Genomic DNA, 17,744 nt, shown 5'->3' with positions numbered 1-17,744 from the left:
TTGTCTTTTTTACCCTTAGTAGTGTGTTCTACTAGTTGTAATGAATAAAACGAACAAAACCAACCACCACCACCCCCCAACCCTCCCCAGCAAACCACCAAAAAAACCTGTAAACACCTGAGTGAAAAACGTTTACTTGACACCTCTAATGGGAACATTTGACATTTTTGCCCCATTTTGTCACATTAGAGACTTGCCAGTTTACTAACACTGCTTGTATCACCAATGCAAATTATTTAAGCTGCTAAGATGCATATAGATCAGTGTTCCTGGGTTGTTAGCAGTGTTTTGTTTAATGAACTCCATATATTGTTGTTTTGCTTTCTTGTTAAATGTTTTGTAAAACTAGAATTTCATATTATTTTACAGGTCCTTTCAATTCTTCAAGATGGGGGTTGTCTGTTAGATAAGTTTAACTCCTGATGGCTTGTGATGGTATCAAAGGCACCTTTTAAATGTAGATCACCTATAGATCATATTCTAACTCTTAACATAGACTTAAATTCAGGATAAATTACTTGAAGTCTTTGACTGCTTAAACTTAAATTCCTCAGGTTACTAAAATGGAAAGTGCATGGAGGATTTCCATAAATAATACTCACCAGTGTCACTAAATTGTAAATCTATTTCTGAATTAAACAATTCTGTTTCATAGCAAGAAATATGTTTGAATTGCCCATTTAAATGAGTTGGAACTGCTGCAAGGAATGCTGTTTCTGGCAACCTTCTTCAATTTAGACATAGTTTCGCTGAAAATTGTTTAGATTTTAGTTGTGGTATGGGTGGGCAATTTTGCTGCATATTGATTATCTTGCTGCTGCAGTTTTGAGTTGTAGGAACATTTGCAGAGTGGATATTCCCACCACAAGAAAGTAAGCTAGTATTAGATTCCTTGCAGTATGAATGATGGTTCAGCTTTTGATTTAACAAGGGGACAAACTGAGAGTTCCTTAAACCTCACCATTGTTGTCATGTGAGCGTAAATGTGCTGAACCCAGTACAAAGTCAGTGCAATCTTGAAAGTGAATTTCTGCAGTGACAACAAATACACTTCTCTCTGTATGTGAACTACCAAATTTTATCCTCAATAGTGCAAGATCCATTCACCTGGGAGTATTTTACTACTCTTGTGGATATTGAAATAATCTAATGAAACACTAAGTTATTTACCTTTTAAGCATCTATTGACTTATTGGAGCATTAACCCTCTTCATAGTAAAATACAAAGCTAACACAAACATGGTGTCTGCCATGGCAGTAGTAAGGCTGGTTCTTTATTTGGGCAATAAATGTAACTGCATCATGCAATTTATCTTAAACTTAGCTTTTATGTTATTTAGGTTAAACCTTGTCATGCTTCATGGGAATGTGTAGGTGTAGTTATTCTGTCTTTGAAGACCTGAGGCTCTGAGCTTACAGTAGGAATTGATAGCAAAACTACAGAATTCAGTGTACTTGCAAAGATTATTGCTTTAGCCTTTTTAAATAAAAAGGACACTTGACTTTCCTTTGTTACTTCTTACCCAGTGGATTCTAGTCCTTTACATGACTCCGCAAACGCTGCCTTAAGTTTCTTTCTACATGCAGACTTCAGTCTTCTGATGTGGAATAGAAAGAATGAGATTTTTAATGACTTAAAAACCCCTATGTTGATGGTGTATTTTCTTGTTTGTATTTTCAGTATTAAACTTTGTTTGAGATATTTTTATAATTCTTTATAATGCTACCTTAGTGTTGGTGGTGATGATTTAAAATGGCAGGTAAGTATGCTGCAATGCTGAGATCTAATTAAATGCTGGGTCCTTCTCTTGACTGTCACATTTTCTTAGCCCGTACATATTTGGATGCTATTGAGTTATTAGAAAACCCATGTTATGATAAATTCATTCTCTCCTTGGCTATTACAGCTCTGCTTCTTAAAATTATTTCCTGCTAAATATTTCTTTTCTGTGCTTATGTACATTCCACACCAGCAAATCCTTTTATAAGTAACATAATGGGATTATTTTGAAAAAGCAAGTCCTCACCCTCCTGTCTCCTCTCCTAGGCATCCCAAACCATTTGGGTTAAAGAGAATCTTATCCAGGCAATCATAACTCTCAATCTAAATACCTTACTGCAGGATAATAGGGTTTTCCTTTTCTTACACAAGAGCTAGACAGGTGGTATAGTACTGTCAGTGCAATATGAAGAGTGAATGTTTACCTCTTGTATTTATTCTAATTCCTTGGTGGCTCTCAATATGCTGGTTGGCTGCAAAACCAGCAGTAAGCTGTTGCACAAGAAATCAAATATCTATCTGCCAATCGAGAGCATTATCACAATAGGCCAGTCTTAGTTACTGCCTCGGAGAGGACTACAGCAAAAAGGACAGTTCTGAAGACTAAACGCAGAATAAAACCAAGGCTATTTTCACGCCCTTGGATGATATCAGGAATCTGAAAGCTTGCACTGTTAAGGTGTATGAGTGGTATGTCCAAGTCTTGTTTGCATGAATTAGATTCTACTTATAGTTTGATTTTTCTCTTCTTTAGTATAATGCTTCACCACAGCAGCAGAGAGATATAATAAAGAGTAGGAGTCTGGACAGGAGGCTACAAGAACCAATAGTTTTAACAAAATGGAGGCACAGCACAATTGTGTTGGACACCAATGATAAGGTAGGAGCAAGTTAAACAGCATGCTGCAATACCAGCTATTTCTGATGTGTGAAGTATTTGATCTAACAAATGAGTATGCATGAATTACTGAAATATCATTTTTCTTATCTTCTGTTGTATCATTGTGTATAACATTCAGCGAAACCAAGGGCTGTTTGGTAACTTTACTACTGTGATTTTGTGAGTAGTAGCTCTTTTCTTGTTATCCTTGAAGTATTTTAACTAGTGTTAGTTCAGGGTTTGGTGTATACAGCCATTTCACTTATAATTGGGGAATCTCCCAATTCAGTTTAGGCTATGGAGTGTAATTAGGGTATGAATTCAAGAATTACAGATGTGGGTGAGGTTCTCGTGTAAGGTGTAGTGATGTTTCATGGCCAAATGTTTTTAGCTGTAGGAATACACTTGAAAGATTTCAGATGAATAACTGAAATACTCACAGAATTGAAATAAAATAAAAGTTGCACTTGCTAAAGTAAAAACTATGACTTAAAGATATAAATAGTAGATTTTATATAGTGGATTTATCCCTTTAATGGCTATTCCATTGATCCTGACTTCAATATGTCAAGGGAAGACGAAAAGCTGTGTGTGGTTACAGCAGGGTTGTAATCTTTTTATTGAAGGACAGAGGACAGTACTGAAAGTGCTGAAATGCTGGGTTTTGATCCTGTCCAGAGCTGAGCTGGGTGTTTAGTCTGAAAAGAGCTGCAGGTCAGTAACAACAAAAGCTGTTTTCTGCCTGTTCTTAGGGCATGTTCTTGATAGTCTGTTTTGGACTGTACAGTAACGGATGCTGTTTAGGCCAACAAGGAGACACAACCTCTCCCTTGACCTCCCTCTGCCCGTCTCTCTCTGGGTTGATTTTTGTCCCAGCCGTTTCTGCTTGTGCTGCCTGTGGGTGAGGAGAGTTGATGTGAGCTGAGTGGGGAGAACTGAAATGGGTGTTGTAGCGTGGTGACTTGCTGGTTTCTGTAACTTTGCAGCAGTCCACCCCAAGATTCATGGAAACTGAAATACTTTGTAATGCTGAAATCTTAGCACAGACTACAGGGAAAAATGAAAAGAATGTAGGTTTGGAAGTATGGAGAAAAGCCTATAAGTGGGCCTGTGTAATTGCATATGTTAAAGCCAAACTTAAATGGACAAAACACAGTAGTTGTAATAAAAATGGATCTGCTGCCCAGAATGTTACTTGCTTGACCTTTTGTTTCCGGTATGTTTTAATGGCTTTCCTTGTTGAAATGGAGTATAGGAGAGTGGGTTGTCATGAGTTGACTTAGTTCCTCAGGGTAGGATTTATTGGATTTGATGGTAAGCTTTTGAGCTGTCAGTTTAGAATATATCATAAGTGGTGCTGAGGAGGCAGTGGACCGTGCTTGGCTGGAAACCTTGCACCTGTACACATTAGTTTAGCCTGAGTGGTTCTGAGGTCCCTCTACTGCTCCTTTCCCCTCCCAACTCCTTCTTACGCATACTTCTATACTGAGTGTGTTGTGGCACTGCATGAGAGCGAGCCTAGACGGAGTCCTAATGAGTCAAAGCTGAGTGGACACTTCTAGCCTCATGTGCGGTTTATGCTTCACAGGTATGAACAATTCTGTTGGACATAGCTTAAAGTTTTGGCCTCACTTTTAAAAGAAGACTTATCTTTTTATTTTTTGGTGTAAGATTTACTTCTGTTTTGGAACAACCTCTATGTAGTGTTGCACTGAAGAAGAAGCTCTTGTAGAACATTGAATACGTTGGCTGTTTACTTTTCTTCAAGACCCAATGTTCAAATACCAAGACCTTAAACCTAGTGAAGCAAACATGGAAGTGTACAAATGCCTAGTGTGATAACCAAAAGAAACTGTATATATAAGCCACATTTGTAAAGTCTAAGTCAGTGGCTTAAAGTTCCTTTAACAGCTTCAAAAGATGTAGCATGCATTTTTTAATGGTAAGGAGACTATGTAGCTCATGTAAAGCACAATGTTAATGCTTGGAGAAAATTAAAAATGTGTAGTGAAGCAATAAACTAGTGTTTTGTGGAAAGAAAATTTGTTTACTGCATTAATGTACCCATTTTATTACCACTGGCAGGTACACCGTTATGTATTCTGCTTTAAATTAGTATGTGGAAAGGGAATAGTTCATGACCATAAATACTGGATTTCTTGTTTCAGAGTTGCTTAGGGTGTGAAAGCTATCTCAAATTCAGAAAGAAATAGAGAGAAAAACAACTGGTATTTGTCTGGATAGGCACATCAACCCCAAGTTAGCTTTTTAGCTGACTCCTAGGGAAGCTATTTTCTTTTTATTTTCCTTATTTGTTTTTCCTGGAAAAACAACACAACTGAATTCTGTGAAAATAGGCCAGTCAAAAGAGTGCTGGAAATGTGTCAGTGAAAGTATGGGTTGCCATGGCTGATGAGAATTTGATGATACCAAATGTACTTGTTAACTGTTTATTGGCTGTAGCACGTATCTGTATGTAGCCATCAGCTAAAAAAATTGATAAGTAGAGGAAAAAATACCTTCCTGGGAGGGACAACATTGACTTTCTGAATTTTGAACATATCCCCCCCTGCCTCGTGCCAACATCTGAAAATATGGAACATTTAGGCTGTTCTTAGGATTGCTAATATTGTCTGTTACTATGCTACTAAAAGAACTAGTGGGCCACTTCTGTAGGTAGATTTACAAGTGAATTTTAAAGCATGGGTGTGCAGAGCATTATGTAATGCAGGAAAAGCAAACTGAATTTGGGAGAGGTATCAAGGGAATTAAAAAGAGGGAGGGGGAGAAAAGTGTTAACAGTAACAGAGAACAAATGATGTTTTTCTTCTGTTTGAAATTCTTCACCAGATTTTTAAGCAGTGTATTTGTGCAAAGCAATCATTACATCAGAGGAAACGCACATGCCTTTTTTTTTGTTCCAGATGGGCAATTTTTCCAGTTTTCAGAGACTTACTACTCTTTTGGTCCATAGTTAATGTCTAGTTTAAAACAAAAACCTGAATCTCTAGAAATTTTCAGTGCTTGATTATAAGGAAATTAATGATCATGACTCACAAAAATTAATACAGTTGGTATATGATTTTCTACATGTATAACAATTTATTGTATTTTATATTTACTAACCACACAGATGCATAATCTGTTCTTTAAAATCTTGGTAATTATATATAGTGCCCTGTAATAAGTTAGTATTATAAATGTGTTTCATAATTTGATAGCGATGTCATACAAAAAAATCTGTCCCTCAATAAGGATGAAAGCTTTGCTTTAAGCTGATACTGTATGTATTAACATTTTTTTCAAATTGATACGTGCTAATTAACCCAGTTTGAGTGTTGTCTGTAAATCTTGTAAGAACACTGTTTAGTAAGCAGGTTTATAATATAACTATCTGAGAATATAATGAATTCTTAAAAAAAAGTACTTTTTTTTTTGGTAATGTGTGAATGTGCATAGAGAGAGAGAGAAAAAATATCTTTAGGGGTAAAAAAAAGTACAAGAATTATAAGAAAGGTAATAACTTATGTTGCCTATTTGAATTTTATAGGAATCGTCAACTGCTTCTAAGGCCAGTTTTCCTGAAAATGAGTCCTCTCCTTCTTCACCAAAGCATCAAGCCACAGTCAGTATGCAAAGTGTTTAAATAGATAAGTAGATGTTGTAGAAACTGGGCTATTCATGATTAGAGAATTGAGGGCAAGCCTGCTTGTTATTGAGAAAAATAATGGGATAAAACTATTATGAAGGCATTACATTTTAAAAGGAATGCATTGTATCCAACTGTGCTTTCAGAAAAAAAGGTGAATGTCTTTGGTTTAAATACAGCTTGGCAACAGTAGATTAAGTTAAAAATTCACAATGGAATAAAGTTATGTCAAATTGTGTAGAATTTGGTTTACTTCCTCCAACAGTCATGTCTTCTCACCTAGCAACTTGGAAGGTAAAACCAGAAAAAAACTCCCCCCCTCTCTGCAGAATCTCTTACTGTCAGTAGTCAGTAATAATTTGTAGTATTTCATATCTTTATTTTTTTACTTGTCTTTTCAAGGAGACTGAAACACAGAGGACCTGACATAAATAAACTATGTCTTTTTGATTTAGTAGAATAACTACTGGAAAGAAAACTTAAGCTTGTTAAACTTGTTATGAATGTTTAACAGATTTTTTTGCTGCAGTTTATACTTTAAGTGTGATCATTGCTTTCTAAACAGTGGGAAATAATTCAAAAAATGAAGCTTTTATATATTTTTTTTTTTAATTTTGGAAATGTACTACAGTAGCATTGAAATATGTGCCTTGATCAGTTTTAGCAGCCCTTTACTAGGTAGCTCAGGGCATCAAAGGCGCAACTTCTCCTATTTAATTTTTACTCTGCACACAGAGGAATGGTTCTCTGGCTTATTCATGCTAATCCATTCTTACAACTTCCACAATAAAAATAAACATTGTTTATTAAGCAAGCAAGTCGATAGCCTTACACACAAGCAATTATTGCTGCATGTATTCTGATTTCTTTAAATATGGCTCAAACTTTGCATTATTAAAATTGTATTTTGTAGAAGAGCTTACTGCTGCTTTAGATAAATGCAGCTTATTTTTTAATATTTCTTTAGCTGTCCCCTGAGATTTAAATATTGGAAAGCAAGCTGGTGAATTTTTGTGTATTTTGGTCCTTAACTTGCTTTCCACTTCCTTTTCCCCAATTACATTAATTTTCCCATTAGTACCCCCTAGTGTTGCTGCGAAGTAGGGCATTATGATGCTTTGTCTGAATAATTCTTTGGAGCATTCCCACTGGTTCCTCCATGAGTAATTTATTAAAACCATAATTTATTTGAGAAAGTAGGCATGGATTGCTCAGTCACTGTGAAAGATGGTGACAGGCTGTTCTACTTACTAAAGCCAAAGGTTTGTTACAAGGGTGCAATGCGTAAGACTGTTAGTGGTGGTCTGTGTGGACCACAAATAAAGACATCTAAGCAATGGGTACTTTTTTTTTCTTTTTTTGGCGGGCGGGGGGGGGGGGGGGGCGGGGAGCAGGGAAGTGACTAATTTTTTCTATTGAATGTATCAGTTTTGGAAAAGAAGGTGTTTATCACTGGCTTGGGAAAACATTCCAGCACAATGGAGAGATTAAATTGAGTAAGAGTAGCAGTTACCATTGGACTGAAACAAAAGAGTAGCAGTTACTATTGGACTGAAATAGCATCTGAACCACCAGCTATACACTATCATCCTTGAAAACATGTCTTTTTTCTATTTTATGGGCTGTGCTTGAAACATGCAGGTAGAATTTTTAAGGTTCATGAAAAACAGATCTATGTCTTTGGTAAGAGTGTTGTGACAGTATCCCAGCAAAAAAATTCTATTCAATACTGTGTTTTGCAGTTATGGTCCACTTAAATTTGAGATTGAGGAGAATGCTGAAGAAAATATATCTTCTATTTTGATTGGATCTAGAATTGAGGACGTTTTCATTATGATAAAACGAATTTGGATCTTTTCCCTAGTTGATTGTTTCAACTAATAGCTTAGTTCTTAAATTAGGAACTGTTACAAGCTGATACTGAAAAGGAATTGATTTAAAAAAATAATTTAACATTTCTTTAGCACCATTTGTTGGTAGGACAAGGACAGGAGAAAATGATAGAATTTGTTACTCATATTGAGTCACAAATGGTATAAATCAATGGTTTTCCTTTTTATCTCAGAATGTTTTTTTCAAACATTCCTTTATATTTTATTATTTTTCTGTAGAAACTAGAAATATTCATTCTAAATATTTGAAACATGCAAATACACTTCTTGTTCAGTGGTGTGTTTTCCACCATTTACTGACTGATCTCCAGATTTGTCCACAGGCATACCAATACAAATGATTTTCATCAGCAAGACAGAACTAAGTAGTTTAAAATTCTAATATTTTGCTTGGGGATAGGAAAAAATAGGACATCAAAGAAATGTTTCACTCATCTGTTTTTTTGAAATGAATATGTTAATATTCTTATGCATTTCAACCATGTTGTATTAAAATATGCAATTATGTTAAAATAACATGGAAGAGTTTTGTTAGAGAGTTTAGGCTGGCTGTTTGTCATCCATCTCCTTTTTTAGTAAAGAACACAAACACAAATGTGCTATTACAAAAATTATTACAAATTTATGTTTAAAATTTCTACTGTCTTGTACCACAAATGATTTAGTTTGGCTTGTCCAAAAAACATAGGCCTTGAAGAAGGAAAGCTTTTTACCCTCTGAATGGTAATGAGTACTTTCCCAGAGGAATTTTGATTTTGTTGATCTCTGCTTATTTAAATATACTTAAGACAGTTTCTTGAAGTTATAACATGGGGAAAGATGACCGATTGCCAGAAATGGATTATTTGGGGGATTGAATTCAGTGCTGTGATGGCAATAGAAGCAGATTTTCTTTTATATTTGTTCTGTCTTACTCTATCTTACAGGGTCAAGAGAAGTATGGGCTGTTGAATGTGACAAAAATTACAGAAAATGGGAAAAAAGTTCGGTAAGTCTTGGACTTCTAGAAGTACATGTGCATAAGCGTCTGTGTAAGGTATCTGATTTTTATATTGGGATAACATACTGGGTCTTGCAATTTCTGACTTTCTGTCTGATTTTGCCTTAGAGGTTTTCCTGTAGGACACAGCATTTCCTTATCCCAAAGTATGTGTTTCTCCCACTGTGCTAAAGATAATGGACTTCAGAGAGCCAGAGGCTCGTGTATGCCAGGGCTCCACACAGGGCAGTGATTTCGTGGAAGTGTACTGATGAGAGACAGCTTTTAAAAATGGGATTGATGTATTTATTTAAGAGAAAACCTGTATAGGTTATAACCTCTCTTGTTCCTTGGATAGAATTGGTGTAAGTGGGGCTTTCAGACTTTCATTTCATCTTTCATTTCCAAGGAGTGTACATGTCATGTTCTCCCTAATTCTTCCTTCACTCTGCTTGTGAAGGGTTTGAAGCAGAATGTATCACCCAATGTTGGTCTCCCTGGAGGAGGCGAATGACCTCATTTCTAATTTTTTTTTTCTGCCTCACAGGCAGGCATTTACTTTATAAATCATAATGTATAATCAAGTAATGCTGTCTAACTTACACTTCTGGTGTTTTGCTAAGGGTCAGTGTTAAATACTGCATAAGTGTGGCACATCCTCAGATTTAATTTAGGTTTACTTTTTACCTTTTTTTTTTAAACTTTTTAAAATTTAATCTTTTAGGTCTAATACTGTGTTATATCTGCCTCAGTGTTTCCCAGATTTTTGATATATGAAGCATGCTTTTCCTGAAGATTAAATAGTGAGCACCCAGCTGATATTCCAGAGCCACCCTGACCTAGTACAGTGCAGCTTGGCAGTGTATATGACCCCCACTTTGGTTTCTTAGAGCTGTTCCTAAGAGCTTGGTAGGAAAGAGTGGACAGTGGCTCATGTAAGCTGCTACTAGCACAATATACTCTCACCACTTATGTTGCATCTGTTGGAATCATTGATTTGGATTACTGTACAGGAAGATGCAACATGGCCATCCTATCACTTTAAGAGCTTTTGAATAATAATTCATGTTTGAGCAATGGGAATAGATTGTCAGGGCTTGTGAAGACTTTTATTTTTTTTAACCTCAGGAAGATGGGTACCCAGGCATAAAAGCAAATAGACAGTTGGAACAACTTATTTGTTCTTTTTCTGCATTTTTTAGATGTGTAGCAAATATTTTATTGCCAGTATAAATGAGCTTATCACATAAATGTGGGACACTTGCATCCCAGTTAGATGCGATCAATCAGTTTTAGAATTATGCAGTACTTTGACATGATCTACTAAGTAAACAGTAGGCTGAGTGTTCCAGATTAGCCCCTTTGAAATTATAATTGTATGGTGTTTCTCCTGGTGAACTGCTTTCGCTACTAATTAGCTCTCTTTGATTTAGTCTTTGATGGTCAGGCTGGGGCTGTTAACATATGTTCCCTTCTACAAATATGATAGCAATTAAGACTTACTGATGGCACTAATGACCGTATATATATAGTTAAGTATATTAACATACGGGTCAGCTGGGCAACAATGATCGACAGCTTAAATATCTACTTTCAAAGTCAATTTATCTTGTGTTTGTTTACAAATATTTACAGAAAGAATTGGATGTCATCGTGGGCAGTGTTACAAGGTTCATCACTGCTGTTCACTAAAACCCAAGGAAGTGGAACTGGCTGGGTAAGCACAGGAACAACCCCCACCCTCATATAAGTGTGAATCACAAAACGCAATATATTAAACCCTTCTTATTTGTAGGGCTTAAATACTGATATGCATGCATAATTTAGAAAACATAAATGTGTGTAAGTTAAGAGGAAGGTAGTTCAATGTAACAATTATCATGCAGAATGAGAAGAAAACCAGTTCTACTTTCTTATATTTCAGAAACATTTTATATGTGATAAGTAAGAAACTGATAAAGAGGTATTCAGATGCCCTGTAAGCTTGAAATTTTTGTTCCAGGCCAAATATTTTTGTGTTCCTTACTAATGCGTTTGTCTAAACAGTTTGTTTGTTTTACCATTCTTGGTTATTTTTTTCATAAACTTCAGGTAATTTTGAAAGTGATACACGTAATAAAGAAAATAGTCTGGAACTTGGCTTGTTGTGTTGGACTATTTGAATGATGTAGTATTGTTGTCTTATTTAGTCTTTGCCTTGCTGGATTCCATATTTTGTTTTAAATTTGCATGGTGCATGACAAATATTTGTATCTATTTTGATGTCTGATGAAGACCTAAAGAGAAACATCACACTGAAGATGATGAGGATTATTCAATTTTTATATCACCTCTAGTTTATTAGTACTATAATTAAATTGGCTATATTTATCCAGCTGCATTCCTACATTAATTGGTATAGAAATGGTTCTTTATCTACAGCTTGCTTACCTACTTTTGGAGATCTGACATTAAACTCTGTGGATCTCCTATAATAACTAAAGAGAGGTCAGATTCAGTATTTGTTATTCCAGTGTATTATCATGCAATTCCAGCAAAATTGCATCTTATAGATATATGCTATCTTGCTTCTCTTTGCTGATCTTTCTACTTGGCTCACTTTCTCCTGCTGTGCTTCTTTTTGGGTACTGAATTGGTATTGACTATTCTAAAACATTAAGTTCCTTTCAGAGCTGTAAACATAATTCTTTTTGCTTTTCTGTTGCTGTAGAAGGGGTGGTTGGAAAAAAATGGGTGAGGATGGATAAATAACATTTGGGGTAGAAGAGAATGGAAAGAGTGAAGTTGGGCAAATTGGTCAAGCAGAAGGAAAAGAGAAGGGAAGGAAAAAGAATAGAAATTAAAGGCATGAGATAAGGTAAATTATGCTGTCTGGTAGGAATTGGACTTGGTGACTCCTGCAACTTACTTTTATAGTAAAGGATCCAAAATGTACTTTAGTTTTACAGGTATAAATATGCATGTCTGGAAAGTATAACATTTTGCCTGAGTAACTAATCAAGTTCCAAAATCTCAATTACAGCTACTAATACTCCAAATGTAGCTGTAGTTCAAAAACCACATTATTTTATCTATACAGTGATATCGTTAAAAGACACAGTGCTAAACTAAGATACTGTTTATGAATGTATGATACTGTTATGAATGAATGTGTGTCTAAATGAATTATCCATAGAAGGTAATCATGCAACTCTGCTTATTGCTTAGGGATACTAGTGTAAGTTATGTTACACCTTCCAAATACAGTCATTAGGAAAAAAAAGCGCCATAAATGCTTTTGAAATTTAAGTGGAGCAAAAGTATCATAGTGACAATATTTCTATGTGACACTCTTGGGTATGTGTACTGTCAAGTATTGGAGTAAGGTCAGCAAAATAAATAGCAGCAGTATAGAATACAGTGAAGCTGGAAATATTGAGAGAAGCTCTTTCAAGGACTTTGTGTTGTATACCTGCATACGTGAGGTTGGCTTTGTAAATATGTAATTAAATATTCAGCACACTCTTTTTGCTTCCTGTGTAGAAATTTTTTGGGGTAGCGTTAAAAATTCCACCTCCCTTCTCAAACTTTGATCTGTGTCAGTATTTTAATAAGGTGATGTCAAGTCTTAACAGTTTTGACATAAAATGAGAATTACATTTCTTCTTCATCTTAGAAGAAGAATATTTGTTTAGCATTTGTCTAGTGATTGATATAACCATTTTTTGGTGCATTGTTTTGTGACTTCATCACTTTTCTTCCTTTTTCTCATCAAGTCATTTTGCCAAGGGGGCTCAATTCCTGAGCTCTTGCTCTCGCTGCTTTCTTCTTGGAAAAATGCTCTCAGTCGTCGACCTGCTGTCACCTATGTAAACTCTGACCAAGTTTCAGCTATCACTGTATGTGTTCTTGTTGCATGCCTCTTGTCACTGTAAGGCTATTTACCACTAATCTTGAAAGTAAATCTGAATTTTCCCAAGGTTTAAGTTTTGTCACTTCATATAACACCTTGTGTATCCTGTTTGCTGTTTTCTGAAAGTCATCCAAGATGTGAATTAACACAAGTGATTGCAATAATACTGTAATTGTTCTAATGGAAGGAAGTAGAAAGAGTATCTGGTTCATCAGTGCCAGAATTATGATCCCAAATTTGCCTACTCTTTGAACCAGTAGTGTCTTGACTAATAAACAGCATGATATAGTGATCAGTTCCTTAACAGATATTTTATGTCTAATTCTTTCTAACATAACTAATTTAGGATGTTTGTAAGGTGCCTATGATGCCTTTGATACAATGATGTACATGTTATTGGTTAATTCTAGCTATAATTGGAATACCCCAAAAATGTAAATGTTATGCATAAAAAGCTGAAAGGAAAAGACATCAAGGATGTTCTGGCTATATGCCACATACAGAAAGCTGATGGAAATTTGTAGGACTCTGTATATAATTTAAGCATCTGTAGTTAGTCATGTGTTGAAGTGTAGATGTCAAGCATAGAAGCGCTGCTCATGAGAAACTGATAAAATGTTGGTAGCTGATATGGTAGCTTGTTGCTCAAGGTGGATGAGGAGGAATTTTTAATGATACTAGTGTTAGAAGAAACAAACAGGCTTGACTGGTTGTATAATTGGTTTTTAATATTGCTTTCTCAGCACTCTTATCAAACTAAAGCTTTCATGGAAAAAAATCATATGCTGACGACATGGAAAGCAATGCTTCCATAATTTGACTTCTTCACAATTTGAAAGTGTCAGTGATGTTTAAAACTATTTTGGTATCTTGGCTTGTATTTCCTGAAGAGTGGAGAGAGAGCTATGTATTTCGAGATCATTTAAGATTCCTGAGGCTTCTAGAATGACCATTTTGACGACCAGTCCTTTAATTTTTGTTTTCCCCTGTCATGGGGAGTAACTGTAGGCTTGTTCAGTTAACTTTGTGCTAAAAATGATGCAAATTATGCTTTTTCTTTGTCAAATTCATTGCTATGTATGTGGAAGCCTGGAACAGTTAATTTGTACACAGTTTGATATCCTTTAAAATGCTACTTTCTATAAGGAAATCTGGAGTTTTTAACATGTCTTTTCACAGAAATTTAAATTTTCAACTGTTGGAAGAAGGTGTCTCTCAACTTTTGGCGTGAATGGGTTGTAATAGGTATTGCCAAATTTTAGCAATGGGGCTTCTGCTGATGACTGCTTGGAAGGATTCATCTGTCAGCCTTCTATAATAGGCACGTGTCTTCAGTGTCAAGTACAGTGGTGGTAAACTTCTCAAACATCAAGGAAATAAATGCTCTTCAAGGTTTATCTGGGCAAACTCTTGTTTACTGTGTTACACCACTGTTTATAGCCAAGGATGTTGTATGTATATTACTACAGTTCATTAGTATTGCACAGCTCATTATATGGGGGCTCAGGTGATTGTAATGAAAACTATTTGGAAGGCAAACACAACTATCAGTCTGGTTTCAAAAAACTTCCATCATTTTGCTATGACAATAAAGAATATCTTCTATATTTTTCTTTTTTGTTAAAGCTGTAAGTTCTGAAGCTTCCCTACCAGCCACAAAGGAGCATCTGTCTCCTCAGCTCTATTTCTACAGTCCGTCTGTGGGTGAGAAGGACTTGAAATTAAAACGTGCTACCCGACTGATTAGAAACAGAATTATGAGAATGGCAGGTGTCATTTGTACATCCAGAGTCGTCCCACAAATAACACCCAGTTCTGTTTCCAAAGAATGCTGGAATATATCACAGTACAGACTGTGTGGCTCATCCTGTGGAGGCTTCCAGGAGTTGGAGAAAACTCCTGAAAAGACTGAAAAGCACTTCTATTTATTAGTGTCAGCACACATCAAGGCAGTCCTTAAACTACACAACATCTACTCTGTCTATGGCACCCCTGCCCCCTTCTTTCCAAAAAGTGGAAGTTATTTCTGCCATGTAACTACCATAAGCACATCTCATCACTATGCTTTTTTTTCCTAGAAAGTGACTCTAGGACAGCTTCATATCTAGGACAGCTGGCAGCACCATGTATAGACCTCTCCCTCTTTGTCTTGCACTGCTGCCCTTTCCAAACTTCCTAGATGGCTCAAAAGAGAAATCCAGTAAGAAAAAGGTGCTGCTTGGTAAGGGCTGAATTTAACCCTACTAGTGCTGACTTGGTAGCGCACTCTGTTTTGAGAAAGCAGGCTTTATGTTTAGGTGGCAGCAGATGCTAAAGAGAAAGGTTTTCTTTTTACTGCTCTCAACAGAACCTGCTTGCTTCAGGAGGGTTTGATTGCCTTTAGCTAACCTTTGTATGCAGGGCATCTGACCAGCCTTGTACAGGATTTGCTCCTGGAAGCTTTCAAGGAGGGAAATGGCTGTTGGCATCTTGTTTTCATCCACCCAGGAGCAGAAAAGAATCTTGACAGGAAAGCTCATAGGAGAGCCTGCATGGTAAACTTAAAATTTCCTTGAATAAAGAAATAAAGTTTGTGATGAGTATAAAATATGTTGGTATGTCAGAGGAGCTTTGCAGAGAGGCTGGATTATTTGCATAGGTTTCCCCATCCTTGGATCTCACACAGCAGTTTGGGCACTGCTTGTGTGAACAAGTAGGGGAAGACTTCTTTTTTCCCCTCTGAGAAATTTAGCTTCTAGTTTTTGGGTTGTTCTGTGCTTCTCTGAAATGCTGAACGGAGTCAGGTCAAGAAGATGGGTAGAGTGCAAAGGTGTTTTGAGGTAGTACTGCAGTCTGTCAGGTGGGGAGTTCAGCAAAGTGATGTATTAGAGGGCTTTCCTTTTGGCCAAAACAGCAGTCGCTGTTACTTTTTTATGTTGTTGTTTTTTATTTCACCTGTAGCAGGTCATCTCCTGTGCTCCTCAGCATCATCTGGGCAGTGTTTTTAAAGAATTCCCCCCAATCCTGCAGAGGATTTTGGCACAAGTCTCCTGCTCTCTCCAGTGCCAAACTCTATAAATTGATTTCCACCCCCAACACAGAGCAAGATTGATCTAGGCTGTCAGGAATTGTGTGGCTGGTACACGTTCGTTGTATGTGGAGTGGTTATGTGAATCTCTCTTAAACAGGCAGCTGCTGCATGGCTGCCCACAACTGCAAGAGCCATAATGGCCCAGAGATTGTTCCTGTGGACTCCACTGCCAAGCTGGGCCTCTCTCAAAACCTCTACTGTAATTAATAAGAAATGTTCTTGGATGTATCTGAGAATTAAGTTAGAAAGCGGAAGGGGTTTTTTTTGTTGTTGTTGGTTTTTTTCCCCAAGTGCTAATTGGCATTCGGTAAATTAGAAATATTCCCCTATTCTGATATTTCACAGGCAAAATAAAGAAGTTAAGATGCTACTTTCCGTTCAACGCTTAATTGCCCTTAGGACTCAAGGCAGGGAGATTTTCCAGTGGTAAACAGCCTTTCTAAAACATGATTAGCATTAATTAACGTCCATGCTGGGAATTTAATCAGAAGCAGCAGATTAGTTGTGTTTTCTGTACTGTTTTTTTCTCCCCTTGGATATGGCTGTTGTTGTACAGGCTGGAAACTTGTGTTCGCAGCAAGGAGCTCATCTTGGGTCTTACGTCCCCCAGAGCTGTCACACGAACAGCATTCGCACATCAAAGACTTTTTAAAGAAATAGAAAAGAACCATTCTGATGGATCAGATGCTGCAAGGTTCCTCTAGAACTCTACAGCATTCAATTTCTGTGCTACAGCCAAGTGACTTGCAGCTTTCCCTGTTCCGTGTTTTACTTGCTTTACTCACAATTAGAGGTCTTTGTTTGTATGGGTCACTGAACTGGTTTCCTTGAGGAATGATATTTCAAAGCTATGTGGTGTAGGTTGAAACCCCAGTAAAAGTACTTTATTTTAAAAAAATTGTGATACCTAGTATAAATGTAAGAGTAGTAGGTAAAAATAGCTCCCTGATGTTTTCCTCCAAATTGTTTGCAGGGTTACTTGTGGGTTAAGTGGCTTTTTTTATCACTTCAATTATTTGCTGTTTGTTTAGTAGATAGACAGTGAAATTGAGTTCCGTTTACTTGCTAGTATATGCTCTAGTATTGCAATAGAAGCACTACAGAAAAATATAAAATAATGTGAAAAGCATTGTTGGAAATATATATATGTATCTATATATCTCTCATGGAAATGTGAAAACCGAAAGTGCTCTTTCAGTGCAGGAGGGATGTGATTCCTATCTAGCAAAACTACTATTTCTGGTTTGATTTTTGGTTTTATATACAACCATTGATTAACTGACACCATGTGGTGTTTTGTGGGGCGGGGGGGGTTGGTGGGTTTTTTTTTCTTGTTGTTCAATTACTTATTAGCCAGTTTTGTTTAAAGCTTGGGACTATCTTTACTAAAATCAAGCTACAATCAAATGTTGTATGGAATTCTACCATTTGTGATAGGAAAAAAAACTCAGCTGGAATCTGGTTGGAATTTAAAATTACGGAATTTTAAGGGCTTTAAGCTGAGCAGCTTTTAATTGTCATTCTTAAAGGGTGTTCTCTGTGTGGTTTTTGTTTGGGTTTTGTTTTCCTGGTATCATGCCTGTTGATTTGTGGCAAAGTACT

At 36.4% G+C, this 17,744-nt stretch overlaps 1 protein-coding gene across 8 annotated transcripts in view; it reads left to right on the top strand.

The window, feature by feature from the left end:
* Window positions 1–17,744, top strand: part of ARHGAP12 (Rho GTPase activating protein 12) — a 78,927-nt gene that overhangs the window by 48,540 nt on the left and 12,643 nt on the right. For 7 of the 8 annotated variants that reach the window (XM_049798514.1, XM_049798521.1, XM_049798520.1 and 4 more), the window contains 4 exons: window positions 2,535–2,660; window positions 6,211–6,285; window positions 9,128–9,189; window positions 10,816–10,897. In XM_049798514.1, coding sequence (XP_049654471.1) covers window positions 2,535–2,660; window positions 6,211–6,285; window positions 9,128–9,189; window positions 10,816–10,897 — 345 coding nt within the window. The remainder of the gene's footprint in view (window positions 1–2,534; window positions 2,661–6,210; window positions 6,286–9,127; window positions 9,190–10,815; window positions 10,898–17,744) is intronic. The other variant, XM_049798517.1, reaches the window with a different exon arrangement.

The sequence above is a fragment of the Accipiter gentilis genome, chromosome 4 (genome assembly GCF_929443795.1).
Source record: "Accipiter gentilis chromosome 4, bAccGen1.1, whole genome shotgun sequence".
In the NCBI taxonomy this organism is placed as follows: domain Eukaryota; kingdom Metazoa; phylum Chordata; class Aves; order Accipitriformes; family Accipitridae; genus Astur; species Astur gentilis.
Note: the sequence above shows the minus strand (reverse complement) of the source record. Positions and strands in the feature narration are given on the sequence as shown.